This window comes from Zalophus californianus, chromosome 6 (assembly GCF_009762305.2).
Source record: "Zalophus californianus isolate mZalCal1 chromosome 6, mZalCal1.pri.v2, whole genome shotgun sequence".
Classification (NCBI taxonomy): Eukaryota; Metazoa; Chordata; class Mammalia; order Carnivora; family Otariidae; genus Zalophus; species Zalophus californianus.
The window spans coordinates 77,144,557-77,166,503 of record NC_045600.1 but is presented as its reverse complement, the minus strand read 5'-3'; the positions used below and the strand labels follow the sequence as shown (position 1 = coordinate 77,166,503).

General features: G+C 41.0%; 1 protein-coding gene and 1 long non-coding RNA gene across 2 annotated transcripts in view; one reads left to right on the top strand and one right to left on the bottom strand.

The window, feature by feature from the left end:
* Positions 1-1,339: 1,339 nt before the first annotated feature.
* On the bottom strand, positions 1,340-19,262 carry LOC113908653. The gene is made up of 3 exons (XR_003515568.1): positions 19,236-19,262; positions 2,252-2,349; positions 1,340-1,459 (listed from the first exon to the last, which is right to left on the bottom strand). It is a non-coding gene; the product is annotated as an uncharacterized LOC113908653 (long non-coding RNA).
* Positions 19,263-19,618: 356 nt separating this feature from the next.
* LOC113910492 (rho GTPase-activating protein 11A) overlaps positions 19,619-21,947 on the top strand; it is a 28,549-nt gene continuing 26,220 nt past the window's right edge. The window contains exon 1 of the mRNA XM_027572764.2: positions 19,619-20,474. Coding sequence (XP_027428565.1) covers positions 20,346-20,474 — 129 coding nt within the window. The 5' untranslated portion in view covers positions 19,619-20,345. The remainder of the gene's footprint in view (positions 20,475-21,947) is intronic.

Sequence of the window (21,947 nt, the reverse complement as noted above, 5' to 3'; positions counted from 1 at the left end):
TATTACTTCTTTTCAAATTTCTGATCCCTGTAGATCACTTTTCAGTTGATCTGATCAGAGGAAACCACGTTGACGCTCTCACGGAAAGAATGAAATGTCACCAGGAGCTCCCCAGCTGCCACCCCGTGAGGAGAATGAGTGCTGATCCACTGGCTGGCATCAAGGCATCAGCCTGGAAGGCTTGCATGGGTCTCCCTCATTCGAGGCTGTAATGAAAACAGACAGATTTTCTGACTTCAGTAAGCATTTGACATCCAAGCAACTTGACTGTAGTATTTTGAAGTGATTTCAGTCTCCCAGTTCATATTTTATTATAGCTCAGCACGTGGCTTGGTTCTGACACAATTCTGTGTCCACCTCATCCAGATTTTCCCTGTAAATCCACCTATTTGCAACTTACAAAATGATCAGATCCTGTCTTACTGTGTTTGGGCTACTATAACAAAAATATCATAAAAATATTCACTGACATTTATTTCTCACAGTCTGGAGGCTGGGAAATCCAAGATCAAGGTGTTGGCAGAGTGGGTGTCCGGTGAGTCCAATTCTTGGTTCATAAATGACTGCCTTCTTGCTCTGTCCTCACATGACAGAGAGCTGGATGGGGAAGCAGCAGTATTATGGACTGAATTGTTTCTCCCCAAAATTCATATGTTGAAGCCCTAAACCCTAGGGCCTCGGAATGTGACTGTTTCTGGAGATAAGGCCTTTAAAGAGGTAAGGAGATTAAGAGGAGGACTTTACGGTGGGCCCTAATCCAATCTGACTGGTGTCCTTACAGGACACAGAGATTACGACACAGAGAGACACTAGGGTTGCACGCGCCCAAAGGAATGACCTTGTGAGGATGCAGTGAGCAGGAGGTTATCTCAGAACAAGGAGAGAAGACTCACAGGAGACAACCCTGCTGACACATTGATCTTGGACATCCACCCTCGAGAACTGTGAGAAAATACATTTCTGTGGTTTGAGCCACCCTGCCCGTGGTACTTTGAGATGGTGGCCCTGGCACACTCATGCAGACGGTAATAAACAATTGTTAATAAAGCAGTTGAACAAGCAAAATAAGAGACTTGTTTCTGAGGCTACAGTGTGAACCAGAAATAGAATTGCCCAATGATTTTGCAGTCTCACCCTTGTTTGCAGGGTCCTTGGAGGGAAAGAGCATCCCCCCCTCCCCGAGAAACTGAAGTGGGCCGCTTCCTGATCTGGATTACTGACGATACCCAGGGGCCTAGTGGTGAATTACTGCCCATACGTCCTGGTTTTCACCAGCTGTAGATCAATTACTGTCCATTAATTCTTCTGACTTACCAATTCGACTCTGAAATGCGTCTTGGTTTATGTGAGAAGTTACATGTCATCATTTATAGGTAAAATTGGGGTACTGTGCCTCTCTACAAGAAATCTCTTTCAGGTGGGATCAGAAGACCAAGCAACAGTTTCCCAGGATGATTTGCTGAGGGAGAAAAGGAGTCAAATGTTAGTGGCTCTGTGGCAGGCTCATACCAAAAAACAAAGAAGCAAGCAAGCAAGCATGCAAATAAAAAGCAAGATTTAACATATTATTATAGTCTTTGTACCACACACACCATCAGCCTAGAAACCCTCCACAGCCTCACATCTCTTCCTCCATATTCTTTCAGAGTTTCTAAAGGATTTTAGCTTTTGTGAGTTCTCCCATTAAGCCTGCTTTTTAAAGGAATTCACTTTTATGTAGTGCCATCTGCATAAATACATATGGGCCTAGGGAGGCAATCCCACAGTATAATAGACCTTCTCCCCTCCATTTCCTGCCTCTGCACAGAGTGAAGAAGGGTATTTCCCCTTTTCCCAAGTAAACTTGCCTTCTATCTCTCATTCTCTCTCTCTCTAATAAATAAATTTAAAAAATTAAAAACAAACAAACAAACAAAAAGGGTGCCTGGGTGGCTCAGTTGGTTGAGCGACTGCCTTCGGCTCAGGTCATGATCCTGGAGTCCCGGGATCGAGTCCCACATCGGGCTCCCTGCTCAGCAGGGAGTCTGCTTCTCCCTCTGACCCTCTTCCCTCTCGTGCTTTCTATCTCTCATTCTCTCTAATAAATAAATTTAAAAAATTAAAAAAAAAACAAGTAAACTTGCTGACAGGCAGAGCTAGATGCAAAATCAAATTTTAAAAGAACAGCTGTAAAGAGAGTAGTTCCTAAGCAGTGTTCTTAACACACACACACACAGAGTAATTATGTGAGGTGATAGATGCGTTAACTAACCTTAGTGTTGGTAATCATTCCGCAGTATAGACATGCATCAAATCATCACAGTGTTCACACCTCACACAATGTTATATGTCAATTATGTCACAATAAAGCTGGACAAATAAAAGAACAGTTCTAATGAGGAAATGGTCAGCAAGCAATAGTAGCTCAAGGAAAAATACAATCTTTATATGAAATAACAGGAATCTAGGGAAGTGGCCTCCTAGATGCTATTTTTATTTTCAGCATTTCAGGTTAACACAGATTGAGTTAATGATGTTTTTCTATAGCTCCCAGGCAACTCAGAAATGGCAGGGCTCAGACTAACAGAGAAGCACTTCCTGCAGATTTGGAAGGGATGAGAAGCCAGGCCTGCCTGGTGTTTGTGCTGCATCCCCAAGCTGCAGATATAGAGGAAAGGAGTGTTATATCAGGGATTTTTCTCTTGCACCCTAGGCACATGGCAATTTTCACAGGTCCCCTCCTTATCAGTTTCACCAGTTTGAATCAACTGCTTCAATTTCAGTGGCTAACAGGTTTTTGGTTTTTTTTTTAATTGAAGTAACCCCAGAGGTTCAATGATGGAAAATGAGCCACATTAGAGTAGGGAATCATTTAAGAATCCTGAATTCCATTTTAACCCTGTTGTTTATGTTTTCCATGGGAGAGATAAAAAAATGTATAGGTTCAGAAAAAGGAAATTTCTGAAACCCTAAAGGGAATGTGTAAGATGTTTCCTGCTGTTAAAGGATCATTAAAGACCAAAAACTCCACTCAAAGGGAGGTCCACTTTTTGGACGACTGGTGATTGCTCTTTGTAGATGTCACATCAGCCTTTTTAAGTCAATAAAGATCAGTAGAGACATTTTGAAGTTCCTGCTTTACCTTCTTCTTTAGAAACAGTTTCTCAACGTAGGCCTCTTAGGGAAATATGTATTTTCTCAACATTACTTAATTATTCAAAAACCTGACTCATGAATGCGTCATGAGCTTTAACAAGTGGGGTGTGCGTCTGTGCACATACGCATGCTCATGTGCATGTGTGTATATTTTCACATGCACCCTTTGGTCAACTGTCTAAGCTTTCTAGGTAATTGCATTGGGTCATAGCATTCAGACTATAAGCTCTAAGAGAACTACTACTAGATCTGTCAGTGTTGAACTCCATCACTACGTGGTACTCAAAACATAAGCATAATGGAGGTGGTGAAAGGGTAGAGCACCTTACCTGAGAAAGGAAATGGAATTTTTTCATTATTCATACCATATTATAATCCATTCAAGCCCATTCACATTGTCATGTTTTGTTACTATATTCAAATATTATGCTGTTTATATTATAGAATTTTTTTACAAAGAAAAGCATTAAGGTAAATAATATAAATACTTTTAGGCTGATATGACCTATAAAAGCAGAAGTCATAAATGTTTAGTCTTCCTATCAAGCCCTTGGCCTCCAGACAGTATCTGTTCCATTCCAAGTATATTGTGTACTGTGCTTTTACTGATTTTTTTATTATGACAAAAGCACATAACATAAAATTTACCATGTTAACTATTTTTAAGTGTACAGGTTAGTAGTGTTAAGTATATTTGCATTGATCTCCAGAACTTTTTCATATTACAGAACTGAAACTCTATATCCATTAAACAACTCCCCCTTTTCTCCTTTTCTTAGTTCCTGGTAATCACCATTCTTCTTTCTGTTTCTTTTTTTTGGTAAAGATTTTATTTATTTATTTGTCAGAGAGAGAGCGCGCACAAGCAGGGGGAGCGGCAGGCAGAGTGGGAGGGAGAAGCAGGCTCTCCACTGAGCAAGGAGCCCAATGCGGGGCTCCATCCCAGGACCCTGGGATCATTACCTGAGGTGAAGGCAGACACTTAACTGACAGAGCCACCCAGGTGTTCCTCTTCTTTCTGTTTCTAAGAATTTGACTAAGAATTGATATATGTCATATGAGTAGAATAACGCAATATTTATTTTTTTGTTATTGGCTTCTTTCACTTAGCATAATGTCCTCAAATTTCATCCATATTGTAGCATGACAGGATTTCCTTCTTTTTTGAAGGCTGGATAATATCCCATTATATGTGTAAGTCATGTTTTCTTTATCCATTCATCTGTTGATGGACATTTGCCTTGCTTTCACTTCTTGGCTATTGTGAACAATGCTGCTATGAATATGGGTGTACAGATATCTCTTCAAGACCCTGCTTTCAATCTTTTTGGATATATATACCCAGAAGTGGGATTGCTGGTAGTTGTACTTTTATTTTTTTTTTAAAAAACACCATACTGTTTTCCATAGTGGTTGAGCCTTTTTGAGGTCCCACCAGTAGTGCACAAGGGTTTCGATTTCTCCACATTCTCACCAACACTTACTAGTTTCTGTTTTTCTGATAGCTGTCCTAATAGATGTGACTCTTATTGATTTTTCTTTTTTTTTAAGATTTTATTTATTTATTTATTTATTTATTTATTTATTTATTTACAGGTGGGGGTCAGAGAGAGAGGGAGAGATCGGAAGCAGACTCTGTGCTGAGTACAGAGCTTGACACAGGATCCATCCCATGAAGCTGAGATAATGACCTGAGCAAAAATCAAGACTCAGATGCTCAGCCAACTGAGCCACCCAGACACCCCAAATCTTACTGATTTTTAACTAACAGGCTACACAACTTCTATTAGGGTCTGTTTCCCTGTCCTCTAATGTTCACTATTGAAATAATTTATGTTTGTTTGTTCATTCATTCACTCAATCTTTGTTTAGCACCTACGTTGTGCTAGGGATAAGGGGATATAAAGACTTTTTAAAAAGGCTTCTTGCATGCCATCAGAGAGCTAACAGTTTCATCGACAGACCGGTAAATACATAATCAGTACATTACATTTACATCACATAAGTGAGTGATAAGTGTCAAAATACATTCAGGTAAAATGTGAGAGAGCACTAAGGAGGAAGTACTTAAGTACTGCCTGGGGAGAGAACCCCAAGGAGGTGATGGTTGAGCTAATTCTTAAAGCATAATGTTCTTAAGGCAGAGAAGGAGAAAGGGGAGGTCCAGGGTTTTGCATGTGTAAAGGTACAAAGGGATGAAAGAACGTTCAAGTTTAGGAAACCACAGGATATTTCTCATGGAGATGGTCAGGGCATAGAATGTGTAGTGGAATGTGATAAAGGCACAAAGGAGTGTGACAAAGCAAATAGCAGAGTTGATGCTAACATGTAGGCAAGAGCAAAATATGAAGGATTGGTATGCCATGTTCTAGAAGAAGGTGTTAATTCCTTAATGATCAGGGAAGTGAGATGGATGGGCCGGGGGAGAGGTGGAGAGGACGAGACTGATGATAAGGAGGGCAACTGGGAAATTTAAATTGTCCTGAATACAGGTTGAATGAAATAGGGATGTTAGTGTAGGCCAGATTAAAAAGATACTTAAGAGTTGAACATGAGCTCTGGTGAATGTGAACTTGGGAGGGGAATATGGGCTCTGATGAGTTGCTTGATGTGGTGCATAAGGGAAGGGAAGGCATCTGGGAATACTCAGTTCTGATTTGGGAAACTGTGTGGATGTGATGGCGTTAACTGAAATGAGACAAAAGGGTGGGAGCAAGCAGGCTGTTGGTGCTATTGAGGTAGGGGCACTAGGAGATCAAGGAGATACAGAGAGATATTTATACGGGTAGCTAGACATGAGCCTGGAGCTCCAGAATGAGGTCTGAGCCAGAACAACATAGATCTGGAAGTCACCACAGATGATTAGTGAAGCCCACAGGAGGGGATGACATCACTCAGCAGACCACAGAGCATAGGGGGAGAAGACTGAGGGTATAACTCAAGGAAGCCCAGCATTGACAGGATGAGAGAGACATGCGGAAAGGCCAGAAGAGCCAGAAGGAAAGAGTTATCAGGTTGGCCAGAGAAGTGAGACATTGACTGAAAATTGTCCAGTGAATTTGGCAACCAGATTATTGTCACCGGGGTGAGAGCATTCTCAGTGGATTAAAGGCCGTAGGACTCAGATTGCCATGCGAGGGAGGTGAGGAGCTGAAAACCATCAATGTGGAAAGCTTGTCAGGGTTTTTGTCAAAAGGGGAGGAAAAGGGTGGAGCGTAACTGGAGAGTTGAAAGAAAGTTTTTACTTTTTACTTTTTTTTGTTTGTTTTTTCCTGAGATGAGTATGTTTTTAGGCTGGAAATAAAAATTGGAAATAGAAGAGAAGAGGGAGAAATTGATTAAACAGAATCCTGAAGTAAAAAACTTGCAGGGCTTAGAAGTCCAAGTGGAGACATTAGCCCTGGGCAAGAGGAGGTAAGGACAGCTGTTCTGGGCACACAGCTCTCCTGTATGAGGGGAAATCATTCCTTCTCATACTTCGTAGCAAGTCTCTTAGTACTCAGCCAAGAATGAAAATCGATCAACACCTTTCTCCATTACTAAAACAACAGAAATACAAATCCTACCATCTATATTTCTAATCCTGAGTCATTTGAACTCCAATGAAATATTTTGTAAAAAAAATCACCAAAAACAATAGATGGACTCTCCTAGATATTGCTTCTTATGATTTCCCAGTAAAACAGGAATCCTGAGTTTGTCGATGACAGGGTTGCTAAGCAACCATGTCACTATCTAACATTATCTACCAAAATGGCCTGACACACAAAATAACCTTATTCTAAGGGCAAACTTAACTTCATACTTCATTTTGCTCTCCCCTTCTCCCCCATAAATTTGGCGGTCTTTATGAAAGGGAAAATTTGCCATCAAATGCAGGGATAATTGTTTCCTTAACAGTGAAATTCATTTTAAGGCGTTTAGCCCACAGTGCAAAAATAGTACCTGTGTGCATTCCAGAACAGAAGCCGGGGAAATGCTTGAGTTGTTAGAGTGATTTCATTTAGAAACATTCCCACCCATTGTACATTTGCATCACGTCTGTTGCTGGAGAAAAATAGAAAAGATTTGCCTTAAAGAATTATTGATAGAATTTAAGTGTGAACATTTTTTATGAGCTTCAAGGGACTATTTTCTTGAGCACGGAACACAAGAGGGTGATAGAGAAATACAATATTTATTATTTATGTTTATATTTATTATTAAAATTCTTGATGATAATGCGCTTTGTGTAACACACTGAGATTTATAACATTTAACGCTTACCAACTGCCATTTTCTTGGAGAGTAGTATTTCTAGGATGGATTTTGATGACCGGAGAGTGGAAAGGAAGTTAATATTGGTTAGGTACCCACTGGAGCCTGGGAGACTTGCATACATATTCTCATTTATTTCCCAAACTGTGAAACAGTTATTATCCTTAGCCATTCAATACATCTACGTTTATTAATTTAGGGAGAGAGAGAAACCTACTGGAGTCACTCCCATGTGCATGTGTTAGACCCAAAACAGTGTCCTATCTTTTCTCCATGTTTTCTGGTAGGGCATCCCTTCAACTCTGGAAGACTAAGGAATCTCCACTACTTGAACCCTGCCATTACTCATCATTCCTTATAACTCATCAGGTACTGTCTAATATAGAACTGTGTTCTTATTAAGCTCTTTCTCCTACCTGGATTGCCTTTTTACTCCCCTTTTAATGCTCCTATTCTTTCCTTATCTTTGAAGCCCAGCTAACATTCCATTTTTTCATCGTTCACCAGCAGTCCTAGAATTCCTTAATTGACTGGTGTGCTGAGCTCTAAAACCCTCATCAAGACCGGGAACAAATCAAGCCTATCTTAGCAAATGACAACACATTCTGGAACCGTGGTGGGTCCATGGATGATATATTAAGTCTTTCTATCAACACTTGATGTGCTGGGACTGGAAAACATCATATGAATAGAAGGCCTTCAAACCTGCTAAACCAGGTAAATAACGTATACAGTATATTCATTAAGACAAAGAGGATGATATGACTCCTAGATCCTGTCTACAAAGCCAATGAAGACGAAACTGATGAGTGGACATTTCATGAAGTGAAATCTAAAGCTGACATTTTCCTTCTCTGGCCTAGCAGATTGGAACTCTCGGTAAGAGCACAAAACTCTTGTTACCGCTGCTAAATTAATTAGATAAAGAGACCACTGGACTGACGTGGCTCTCATGTCTTGGCAGCCTATGTAAGCGAACCCAAATCCAAGCCTGTAAATACCTCAGGGTTACAAAATCAAAACCCAAGGACAACCAATCACAAACAGCCACCTAGGCTTTAAGCTATAGCCAATCAACAACTTCCTTCCTCTGTTTTCACCTTTTCTTTATTGAAAGTCTCTCCCGATCTCCCATCCAAGGAGCACACCTAACCATTTCCAGTTTGGCACTGCAGGATTCCAACAGATTTTTGTTCAAATACACTCTTACTTTTTTTTTTTTAACACGTCTCAGTTTATCTTTTAACACTGCTCTAGGAGAACTATGGAATGAATGAAAAGGAAGGAGAAATTTGGTGAATAGTACCTTGGTTAAATATCAGGATCCTCATTTATTGGTGACTGGCCTTCTGTTTCCTACAAGAGATATCTCATTGCAAAATAGACTCTCATCTGTCTCTTCAACTTGTTTGCAATGGCCTCTTCAATATCTTTTTGTCTCTAATGCAGCGCAAGAATCACTTACCAGGCATTTCAGGTTGTTGACAATGAATGTGCAATCTATTCTTTCTAGGTAAGGGTTCATAATTCTAATCCACAAAGTTTCCTTCTTTCAAGATATAGGGCAAGAAAGAGGGTTTGGAACATTAACTAGCATTCATCTAGAGGTGAATAACTGGCTTCTCAAAGGTTGTGTGTGTGCATGTGTGTGCGCACACGCACTTCTGGTATATTTTGAATTGGCATCAGATCGTGTTCCCCCATCCACTCTTTGTCTAAGTAAAGGCTGCATATGTCTGAGGTAAAGTTTGAGCAAGTCATATTTCCATCCACCATGATATAGAGTGGTCTTAAAAAAATGCATCTCACTGGAATTTCCTTCTAAATGAATATTCCAAAATAGGCATCATGCAAAATTAAGAAAAATTTTGATTTGAGTATAGTACAATTGATTTCACTACAGCTTCAAGAGACTTGGAAAATAAAACTTTATACTTGGCAAACTTGGCCATAAACATGCACTAAAAGAGTCCATTCTTCTCATCTCTTACAACTTCCAATCAAAAAGGTCAATGCCTTTATGACCTACAGATCTGTTTGTTTGCCTCCATTACAGACTGAGATGTTCATAAAATTTAATGTATTCACGTGGATCCACTGGCTAATAAAAAGGCATGGGTTTGCCGACTTTGCTACCCTGTTTATGCACAAAAATGATCCTAAACTGAAAGGTGTTTTATGTTCCTTTACTCCCCTCTGCTGGTAAATTCTAATATAGCACTTTAAAAAAAAAGATTGCAAGTTTTTAATATAGGAGAAAATAATGTTGAAAATCGCAAAAATGTATTCAATCTTTTCCTAGAAGGCAATTCTGTCAGTTTGCAATATTGACCTTATTTTCTACAACAAATCTGGTCTCATAATTTGGTCTATATAATGTGTTTCTAGTGTCCAGATACTTTTATCCCCACTTATATTTGATGAATGGTTAAGAGAATGGAGCCATGTGGAATAGGAAGAGTGAATTTGGCCACAAAAAAATGAATTCATTTACAAATTGAACTAGCACCACACCACACCTTCTTTATATTGATTCATTTACATTTCAGAGCTTTCTCCCATACACATGTCCCTTGTCCTACAATACCATGAAATAGGTATGTACATTCTAAAATATAGTACCTACTCTTCCTAAAAAGCAAAAAAGATCACTGAGGTCAGCCTCAGGTAAAATTTTGAAACAGATTCATGTATTTGACACCTCCAACTGTTCCCTTTTTGCCATTTCCTCCATAAACCCCTCTGTCTCCTCCCCGGGTGATCCATGGTCTAATGCTATCAAGATTGCCCTTTAGAAAATAAAGTATCTGGGGGCACCTGGGTGGCTCAGTCAGTTAAGTATCCAGTTCTTGATTTGGGCTCAGGTCATGATCTAGGGGTGTGAGATTGAGCCTCTCCTTGGGCTCTGTGCTGAGTGTGGAGCCTGCTTAAGATTCTCTCTTTCCCTCTCCCTCTGCCCTTCCACCCCTCTTTCTTCTCTAAAAAAAAAAAAAAGAAAAGAAAGGAAAGAAAATAAAGTATCTGAAAGATTTATTCACAGGAAGTGTCTCATCTCTCTGGATAATTTGCATTTTAAAAGAAAACCAGAACTAAAGTAACCAGCCCCTCACAGGAAATTACAGAGATTAGAGAGACATGTTTAGAAAGACAGGTTTTTAGTTGCCACTCAAATCAAAAGGTGGTGGCTTTTGAGTCAAGGCTGCTCCCAAGCTTGCGGTGTCCCCCACAGGGAAGTTGTTGCAATCAGTTTTGTGTGTGTGTTATACTGGGCATGGATTTTGGAGCCAGGCAGATCCAGATTGGAATCTCAGCTCTGCCAATTAACAGTTTAGGGTTTTGTACAATTTTCTTAACCTCTCTCAGCCTCAGCTTTCTCATCTGTAAAATAGGGATTATACCTACTTCCATAGGGCTGCTGTGAGGATTAATGTCTGGCATGTTGTATATAATCAATGCTGGTTCCCTCTGCCTCATTCCTTGATGGTGCCTCTCACATGGCAGAATAATCCGAGTTTTTCGAAGGGTTACACACTAACACCTGATAACTTCAGTGATAAGGTTGTGCGGCTGAATAAGCTCTTTCCTAGGTAATAGAAAACATTTCCTAGAACTATTTCTAAATCAGGTCCCATTCACTGCATTCCTTTAGGTAGTAAGGACTCTCTTCTGGATGTGAAATATCCACGTAGCTTCGTGTTTCTGTCCACTGTCTTCCTGGGCTGTGAAGCCACTATCTTTAGTTAACAACCACTTCTGCTTGGTGTGGTGCAGAGGAACAGAATCTGTGGAGAGCTGTCCCTGCTGCATGGCCAATGGAAGGACAGGTCATGCATTTGAGCCAGTCAACATCTCATGGACCCTGGGGGTCGGGTGCCCAATATCCTTGAGAAACCATCAGCACTCCCTTCACCATCGGCCTGGTCTCAAATGTGTGAGGATGTCTCATGAGCTGGTTCTATGATCACCCATCTTTTTTTCTCTCCTTTCTCTTCAAGGAAGGTGCCAAAGCAATAACTACTCCCCAAAACATTGAGTTCCATATAGACAGACTTCTATGAACACAGAAGGCAGTTCAATGAATTTAAGGCTGCTAGCAGGGGTTAAGTGAAGCCACCCTTGTTTTAATTTCGGCCATAAAAATGTAGTAAGGTAGTACATTCTGCTCATCCATAAATTCTAATCAGAAGTCTAGGCATTAAGATTTTAATGCCTCATATATTCTGTGCATTATAGTGATGATGTACTTTATTGCCATGACCTTTTCAATATTCTGTAATTTGCTTGACTGAGCCAAGAGCTCTCCTCTGTTTACAGCATTATTGACCTCCTTAAGAGATACACAAGATAAATAGATAAACACACTAAACTCTTCAAGGGAAACTTGCCAGGGTGGGATGTGGGAGGATCCCACACCATCCCTGTGAATCTAGCAGGGAAATGGGAATGCTATCCTTTTCTCTTATAGTAAGCATTTGGAAGTAAAGTTCAGCAGGGACAGTCTTTGTTTCTGAGAAGCCCGGGAAAAAGGATCCCATTTGAAAGATGCTGGAGAAGAGTTCCACACACAGTGTAAAGACTTCCTCTCACCTTTTAGCATTTCATCCAGTTGTCAGAACTCCCTGACGGCTGAGACTTTTTTTTTTTTAAGATCTTATTTATTTATTTTGAGAGAGAGAGAGAGCGGCAAGCATGGGAGAGAAAGCACAATCACAGGGGAGGGGCAGAGGGAGAAGCAGACTCTTCTCTGAGCAGAGAGCCCAACGTGGGACTCGATCCTAGGACCCTGGGATCATAACGCCAGCTGAAGGCAGATGCTTAACTGACTGAGCCACCCAGGCACCCAGGGCTGAGACTTCTGACTTTGTGCCAGCTGTAAGTACCTGTAATCATAATAGTTCATATTTACTGAGGTCTTCAGTGTGTCAGGCAAAATGCTAAAATTTTTAGAGTCTTGTTATTCTCATAACAACTTTCTGAGGTAGATACTTTAATAATTTCCATTTTGCAGATGAGGAATTTGGAGCTCAGACAAGTTAGATAACTTTCCTATAATTAAGTGGTAGAGCTGGAATTCAAACCTTGGTCATCTGACTTCACTCCCCTTGGGGACCATAAACATTCACCCCTCAGCTTTCCCGCTGCAGGAAACATAGTTGGTGGATAGTCCCAGCTGCTGGCCCTCTGGATCCACCACGGTATTTGCACTATGGGCCACTCCCAGCCAATGACTTAGGGTTACAAGTGCTAACCCATTCCTATGGGGTATTGGATTCCTCTAACATGTGACTTTACATGAGGAACACCCCAGCAGCCTGGCCAAAATTTCTTAGAACTGCTCTGTAGTTGGAGATTCTTCCCACCCAAACTCCCTTCCCTCTCCCTGTAGATGTGAGACCTGCATCGTGATGTAAGGCTATCCCCTCACTCCTGCTTCCTCTTTTATCCTTCACAAGCTTTGCCCCCAATAAATCTCTTGCACATCTAATCATGTCTTTGTGTCTCTTTCTGGAGGGCCAAAAAAACACACTACCCCTGCCTTATTCTGACATAAACCTAGCCTTATCTGCTCACTCCAAGGGTCATGCAAGCATTGTCAGTCACATTTTATTTTATTTTTTTAAAGATATCAGTCACATTTTAGATCTATGGAATGTCTGTCTTTGAAAGACCTTTGATGATTTCAAAATATTACTTCCCTCATTCTATATTCTTTAATAAAAAAATATACATGATCTACAATTATGGTGAAATTTCTTAGATCTGAGGGACCACAAAAACATTTGGCTAAAGCTTGGAGACACAGTGTGAGTGCAGAGATAGGTAAGTGAGAAGAGCACTGAAGGGTGCTCTCAACGGGTTTATCTGAACATGGTGCAGAGTGCACCAAGGCTAATTCCCCAAACACCAGCCACCCCCCAGGCACTTTGAAATGACAGAAAAAAAAATTCAGCAAATACTGGGATATGCAGCTTAATTCCCTCCTCTTATTGGAAAGTCCCAATACACAATGGTGTGTTAAAGACCCCTAGAGATTCCCACGGCAAAGAAACTGGCTTCAATCCCCACATTCATTTGATAAGTGATCTGCTTTTTAACATTCCACAGAACTAGGGATCTGGTCTATGTATGTGTATAGGTTCCCCTGCCTTCCTCTCATCCCAAATCTAGTCTTAATTTTCAGCCTCAAGGTGTTTTCTTGCTTTTGTGTGTTAGTTTGTTTACTCTACTCTATAAGAGTGGCAGCTGAAAGATTTTCTTACTAAGAGGAATTCCTCATCCATCCATTTATCCATCTGTCCATCCATCCAAAAAGCATTCACTGAGAACTTCATTCAAAGTTGTGGGCTACACTTTGTGGGAAGTAAACATGAACCTGGCCCCTGACTTCTTGAGAGACTTAGATCTAGAGAAGGAAAGGTAAGGCATGCAAATAGATTATTCAACAGGAGCTCCTCCTGACAAGGGCTCTAGGGTTGCTCCTTGGGGCTAACAAGAAACGTTTTGTGAGAAAAGTCATCTTTGTGCTGGCCTTCAAGGTTCATCTTCCTTCATATGGATTATAACTCCTAACCAACTGAGCCACCCAGGCGCCCCTAGGGAGAAGCAGGCTTCCTGCAGAACAGGAAGCCCAATGCGGGGCTCGATCCCAGGACACTGGGATCATGACCTGAGCTGAAGGCTCCAATTAATTTTCAAAATGGAAATAACTTTTAATGATTATAAAGTAACACGTGTATATTAGTTTCGTAGGGCTACCATAACAAAGTATCACAAAACGAGTGGCTTTAAACAACAGAGATTTATTCTCTCACAATTCTGGGTACTACAAGTCTGGAATCAAGGTGTTGATTTCACTTTACCTCTTCCTAGCTTCTGGTGGGAGGCATCAAGCATCCTTTGGTGATTCCTTTTTTTTTTTTTAATATTTTATTTATTTGAGAGAAAGAGCACAAGCAAGGGGAGCTGCAGAGGGAGAGGGAGAAGCAGGATCCCTGCTCAGGGAGCCCAATACGGGAATTGATCCCAGGACCCAGGATCATGACCTGAGCCGAAGGCAAATGCTTAACAAACTGAGCCACCCAGGTGCCCAAATCCTTGGTGGTTCTTAGACAAAACACTCCAATCTCTTTCTCCACCATCACATGGCATTCTCACCTCACATGGCTGTGTCTTCTCTTCTTATGAGGATACTAACTTATGTTGAATTAAGGATCCACGCTATTCTAGTATGGTCTCATCTTAACTAAGTGTGTATGTCAATAAGGTCACATTTTGAAAAGCTGAGGGTTGGGACTTCAATATATCTTTTGGGGGGACAGAATTCAACCTCATATACTCATTATTAAAAAATTCAGATGATAACAGCAGAAAAGCACAAAGAAGGATGCAAAAGTCACTGCAATGATACCACTGAGAAATAAGCACTTAATAATTTTCCATTTTTCTTTGCAAACACATGTATAAAGAACAATTATATTATATATACAATTTTGTGACTTGCTTTTTCTTAAATTATATCCTGAATACTTCCAAATCAGTAAATATATATGACCCAGGTAATTGGTACACAATAATTTATCTAATCAAATCTACACTGTGATTGAAAGCACAATCATAAACTGCCCATTGTTTAGCTTCATAAAAGACCAAAAACTTCCTAAGGCTTTATATTCTTAGTTTTTATTTAGTCATTTTGGTGTATCTATCATTATCCTTTTCTGTCTCATTTTTCCTATACCTTAAAAAAAAAATTTAAAAAAGCATTCATATTTCTTGCTCCAGAACACTTATATAGTCTTGGAAAGCTATTATTCTGTTTGACATTTTCTATCAGTCATTTCAGAGTTGGGCTATGAGCCGTCAGTGGCTAACCCTCTTGCAAGTAGGGGAGCAAGGACCTCAGCTCTACAGGGGAATCTAGGTGAAGCACCAGTGTCCACTATCCTGGTGAGAGCTCCAGTGACCTGAGGAAATCATTGTTATTATTTTCCACCTAGGTCAAGTCCAAATTTAAGACAGATGTTTCCTCAAATCGTTCTGTTTTATTAATAACTGAGTCATGTGCCTGTGCCATGTGTCAGGCCTCAGAGGCAGTGATTTCAAGGACAACCATTTTGGCTTTACAGAGAAAAGCTCTGCGTCTGATTTGAGAAGCTATACAAGTCACCTTTTTCGAAGCAAGGATATAGGAAGAAGTTTCAGGGAGGCAGTTTAACAGACATTTGATTGACTTCACAGAAAAGAGAGCTAAATGGGGTACTGGATAAAGAAAATGGTGTGTGCCACTAACTAAAACCAAAGTCTAATGTTTCAATAAAGATGATATCCCTTGAGCCAGTCAATGTACAGATTTTCTTCAACTTACAATGAGGTTACATTAGAATAAATTCATCAGTTAAAAATATTAAGTCAAAAATGCATTTAATACACCTAACCTACCGAACATCATAGCTTAGCCTACCTTAAGCATGCCCAGAGCCCTTATGTTAGCCTATGGTTGGGCAAAATCATCGAACATGAAGCCTATTTTATAATAAAGTGTTAAATATCTCATGTAATTTATTGAATATTGTCCTGAAAGTGAAAAACAGAATGGTTGTATGAGTACAGAATGGTGGTAGGTGTATGGGTTGTTTACGCTCATCACGGCGTGGCTGAAGGCTGCAGCTTGCTACCACTGCCCAGCATCAGGAGAGAATATCTCCCTGCGTAGTTCTAGCCCCAGGAGAGATCAAAATTCAAAATTCGAAGAATGATTTCTATCAAATGCATATGCTTTTCATATCATCATAAAATAAAAAAATTTAAGTTGAACAGTCGTAAGTTGGGGACCATCTGTACTCTATGGGGCTTTCAGCAGTAGTGTTTTGCTACTTTTGGAGGTAGGTGTGGGAGTTTGCTGAAGTAAGATAAAATAAAAATTTCTACGGTTGGGTAGCCGTATGGAAAAAGAGTAAATTCCATTCTTTATTCTACACTGGATAAATCCCAAATGGATTAGAGATATCAATACTTTTTTTAAAAAAAGAAAACCATACCAGTACTAAAAAAATAAAATGAGTGAAATCCTTTATAACCTGAGAGTTGGGTAAACATTTCTACCTATGACTCAGAACATGGAGCATTAAGGGAAGAGAATGATTACAGTTTAAACAAAAATGCAAAGCAAAAAGGTCAATAAAAGCCATTAGAAGAGTTCAACGTATTTCACATTGGGCTAATATGTAAAATGTTTCTAAAATTTTTTAGAGATCATCCCATAGAAAATAGGCCTTGCTCTCCCTCTATTGGTTACAATTTTTATTAGATTTTGGTTTACCTATTATATTTACTTTGAAAATATAAACAAGTGTCTATTTGTGTATGTATTTCTAAGCCCCCCCAACATACACAAAAAGTAGCAAACTAGACACCTTCTTTGGGGCCTAGCTTGTTCCACTTCATTTCATAGCTGTGTATCTCCCACATTCCTTAAGACTCATCATACTTCATTGTATGCACATGTCATTTGAAAAGATGCTCCACCTCACTTATAAGAAGATAAATGAAAAACTTTAATCAGATACCATTTGCCACCCATCAAATTAGCAAAAATCCACTCTGTGGAGGGGCTGTGGGGAAACAGGGGCTCTCTTACATTGCAAGTGTGAATACAAAACCATGCAACCCCTATGAAGGTGAATTTGGCAATATTAAACAAAATAACATGTTCTTTTGCCTAGCAATCCCATTTGCAGGACTCTATGCTAATAAGCCATTAGCAAAAGCATGTTGTATCATGCACAGGGAACGTTTTGTAATAGCAAAAGACTGGAAATATCCCATGTAGCAATCCATAGAGGCCTGGTTGAACAAACATCTACATATAACCAAAGAGAAGAATTACATCCAGTTCATTTAAAACACAGTACTTTGGGGGTGCCTGGGTGGCTTAGTCATTAAGCGTCTGCCTTCCGCTCAGGTCATGATCCCAGGTCCTGGGATCGAGTCCCACATTGGGCTCCCTGCTCTGCAGGAAGCCTGCTTCTCCCTCTCTCACTCCCCCTGCTGTTTCTCCCTCTCCCACTCCCCCCTGCTCTCGCTGTCTCTCTCTCTCTCTCTCTCTCTCTCTCTCTGTCAAATAAATAAATAAAATCTTAAAACAAAACAAAATAAGGTACTTTGTTAGTACATCCCTAATGGGACACAGCATGAGGACAAAAAGAAACACACTAAACTTCACTCAGCAATCTTATTTAGCATATTGTTAGTATTACTGTTTTATATATATGTATATGTGTATTTACTTACGTATACATGGATAAGGCACATAAGTAATTATATTAACATCATTAAGCACCAATAATTTCATCTTAAAAGGAAGGAGACAAAAGATACAAAATCAAAGGGCCCAGCTTTGAAAAAAGGATTATGACACAGAAAAGGCACTTAATGTTCAAGAGCAGTGTCACGTCTTTAAGAAAAGGAAATCTAAAAGCCAAACAATGTGAAATTTGGGAGAGGGAGGAGGCTAAAGACAACATAAGTAATTTTTTTAACGTTAAGTAATTTTTAAAAGTTATTTCTGAAGCAAAAAGAAACGAGTAGGAGTGGGTTCAGTTTAGTCTCTGATGCACTGGTTCCTGTTAAAAATCGATGGCTTTTCTGCAGTGCTTTTGTCTCCTGAATGCTGGTCCCATTCCACCATCCCACCTTCACTTTTTACCAATTTCTACTGATTCTTCAGATTAATCATTGGTATGTTGACTCTCCGCGCATCAAGGACCTTTTATTATACCCTATCATAGAATAGTATTCCCTGCCTTCCTATACTTCTCTCAGTTGATAATTATGCCCCCCCATTAATATAATTGTTTAATATTCTCCTCCCCTCCTCCCCCAATCTGTCTGGCTTTGCTCTTCATCTTATGCCATTTTGCATAGTAGGCGCTCAATAAATAGTTGTTACAATACAGCAAAACGCTTCACTTCCATTTTGCTCCCGTTTCTTCAGAGAATCTTCTTTAGATTGGCAAAGGTAGAATATCTAAGGACTGAACTCCAAAGGGGGCAAAATGATTCTAAGAAAACGTTCCCTATTTAAATTCGTTCATTTGGCAAATACTGCTAGGCATAGGAACAGTGGAGAAGGCAGGTAAAGTTCTGTCGCTACTCTCACCGTCTACATGCGAATGAGGCGGAGTGATAGTAAATGTTCGCTCTGTTGCCTGTATTTAAATTGAGTCCAGGGCGCCTGGGTGGCTCAGTTGGTTAAGCAACTGCCTTCGGCTCAGGTCATGATCCCGGAGTCCTGGAATCGAGTCCCACATCGGGCTCCCGGCTCAGCGGGGAGCCTGCTTCTCCCTCTGACCTTCTCCCCTCTCATACTGTTTCTCTCTCTCTCAAATAAATAAATAAAATCTTAAAAAAAAAAAATTGAGTCCAAGTCTCCTGCCCTAAATGAGTTACATCCCAGAAAAAAAGAGAACATCCTGACGGGACCACTGCTGTTTGAGAATGGAAAAGCAGCCCAGGCACAAGCGTTAGGGATGTTCCGTTCTGTTCATCAACAGGATCACCAACAATTTAGCAACGGTGTGGGCATGGAGCCAAGCTCCCGACTCCAAATCCCAGGAAGTGCAGCTTCTGCAGCTGTCGCCTCCCGCGGACTTCGCAGTCCTCCCGCACTCAAGTCTCCCATGACAGGTGTTCTTTGGATATTTAACTCCCTATGCGCTAAGATTTGAGCGTCACTATCAGTTCCCCAAATACGGACCGGTTTCTATAGCCGAAGTAACCTCCAAAAATCCTGCTTTAGGGCTACCAAAATCAGCGTTTATGAACCCTGACTCATGTTGTCTCACCTCGGGTTCCGTAGAACCGGTTTCTCCGTTAGGGGGCCTTCAGCCTCCACCAAGTGCTGAAAAATGAGAATGGGGTGTCTATTACATTTCCCCGAACGTATTGTCTCAGTCGAAGGCCAGGTGTATTAAAATACTCTCTAAGAAGTATTTTCCTCCAAAAATATGGCTATGAAGGAGCAAGTGGAACTTAACCTTTTTTTTTTATTTCTTAGTTTTGCCCACCACGCCCTTCGTGAGCGCCTTCTTTGCCCTGGTCTCACTAGACAGGCAGCTCCTGGCCACTCTCTGAGGTCCTGATTTTGAAAAGACAAGCGGGCCAATCAGAGCGCGGAGCGCTGTTTGGCGCTGCCATTTGAGCCTGGGCTGGAAGTGAGGGTGGGACGGTCGCGGCTCCAGGGCTGGTGAGACGGTGGAGGCGGAGGCATGAGGAGAGCTGCGTCGCTTCAGTGAGCACACCGAGATGTGCAGGCCGGGGGCCGCAGGCCGGCTGCTGGGGGAGGGCAGGAGCAGCCTGTGAAACGGGGTGACGGCGGCGACCAGCCCGGGCGGGGACCGGGACTGGAAAAGGCGCCTGAGCAGCCGGCTGGTCCGGCGGCTGGGCTAGGGCTGGGGGCACCGGGACTTGAGAGACGAACGCCCGGCTGAGCCTGCCGGGGCAGGAGGGCCAAGGAGAAGGGTCTTTACCGTTGGGAAGGCACGAGGGCGAAGTGAGGTTTGGAGGAAACGGGATCTTAGGAAGTGGCCGGAAGTGGTGGTGAGAAGCTGGTAACAGGCGTCTGTACACGGAACCGAAAGAATCCGGGAGAAAGAAGGGAGGTCTGTGTAAGTAGCTGAAAGGATCAGGTGACGAGAAAGAAGGTCGGTGTAAGTGAGAGAAAGGTGAGGTGTGGCTAGATCAGAGGGAAGTAGGAGAAGGTCAGTGGAAGTGGCTAGAGGACCAAGGGAAAAGCCGTGGAAGTGGCTGGGGTCCGGAGCCGGAAAAGTGCCAGACTTGGCCAGAAGGCAGCGGAGCAGAGTGCAAACCTCAGAGTGTTTAGAAATTGGAAGACCTGGTGGCGGACGAGGGTCAGGACGCAGATCCTGCCTCGGAGAGTGGGCGACGTGTCCGGGATGTGGGATCGGAGGCTGGTAAGGTTGGCCTTGTTGCAGCAGCTTCGGGCGGTCTATGGCATTAAGGTCAAGAGTGGCCGTGGACAGTGCGATCGCAGGAGACATGAAACAGCAACCACGGAAATAGTGGTAAGTTCTGGGGAAAGAGGTTTCGGTTTAAAAAAAAAAAAAAGAGCCCACCCTGTACCATCACTTATTACAGTTCATGCTAAAATGTTCATTATGTGTGGATCCCAAAGAGAATGTGGCTCAGCGTGACTAATTCAATCCAGATGGTCGACTGCTGAAATTTAAAGAATGACATTGTTGATTCTTTACAGGGATTTTTGATCACTGAGAAAGTTGCAGGGTTTTCAACCTCACGACGTTGATATTTTGAACTAGATAATTCTTTGAGGTGGGACGTGGGGGCTGTCCTGTGCATTGTAGGATGTCTAGCAGCATCTCTGGCTTCTACCCACTAGATGCCAGTAGCATTTCCCAGTTTTGACAATTAAAAATATCTCCAGATATTATCAATTTATTGTATTTTGAGCAAGTAGCATGTGGGAAGGGAGGCAGACACTACCCACCACCACCACAGTTTTAGAATAAAATTTGTAGAGGGACAAGGGGGATCAGTAAATTTTCTAAATGAGTCAGTAGATAAAGTGTGAAAGAGCATTAGAAATAGGCTTCAGATAATACCTCTGTGTTCGCTAATTTGAAAAAAACAAGCTTGCCGCTTGGTTATTTTTGAGATATAAAGCTATTTTTTTAAAGTGAGTAAATTAAGACGGCAGAGTGGAATAATTAAAAAGCCGTTGACGATCTGAGGGTGGTCGAAGTAAGGGGATTTTGAATGAAATTTTATTATCTACTGCGTCCTCAAGAATTTCATTGTGAAAAATACAGTAAACTGAATATAAAACATTTTATTTTAAATTTATTTGCCTAATTCTATGGTATTTTTATGTATTTAGAGACGAAAACTAATAAAATGCATAGCTCTTAATTTATAATTTGTGAAAGAAAATAAGTACTTGGATAAATAAGCTACTAACAAAATTAATTTGTATACCTCTTAATACCTTATACATTCTGGAGAAAATAGTTTTTGTTGTTTGCAGCTTAATGGCAACGTATATGTTTATATTTAAAAACTAGAGTGATTTCTTCTGATTGAAAAACTGGTTTTCCAAGATCTCAAATATAGTTGGTTTTGTAAGTGTATGAAAGAATTTGAATCTGGATTTTTTTTTTTCACCCCTTAAGAAAATCGTTACTGGGGCACCTGGGTGGTTCAGTCAGTTAAACCTCTGCCTTTTTGGCTCAGGTCATGATCCCAGAGTCCTGGGATCAAGCCCCAAGTCACACTCCCTGCTCAGCGGGGAGCCTGCTTCTCCCTCTCCCCCTCCCCAACCCCTGCTCAGGCTCGCTCTCACTCTCTCTCTCTCAAATAAACAGAATCTTTAAAAAAAAAACTGATACCTACTTTTAGAGTCAGACAGACCTGAGGTTGAATCCTGCTTTACTCCTACTATAGATGTGTGATCTTGGACTGTTTAATTTTCCTACGCTTCAGTTTCCTACTCTTTATAAAAGTGAGAATAATGGTATCTC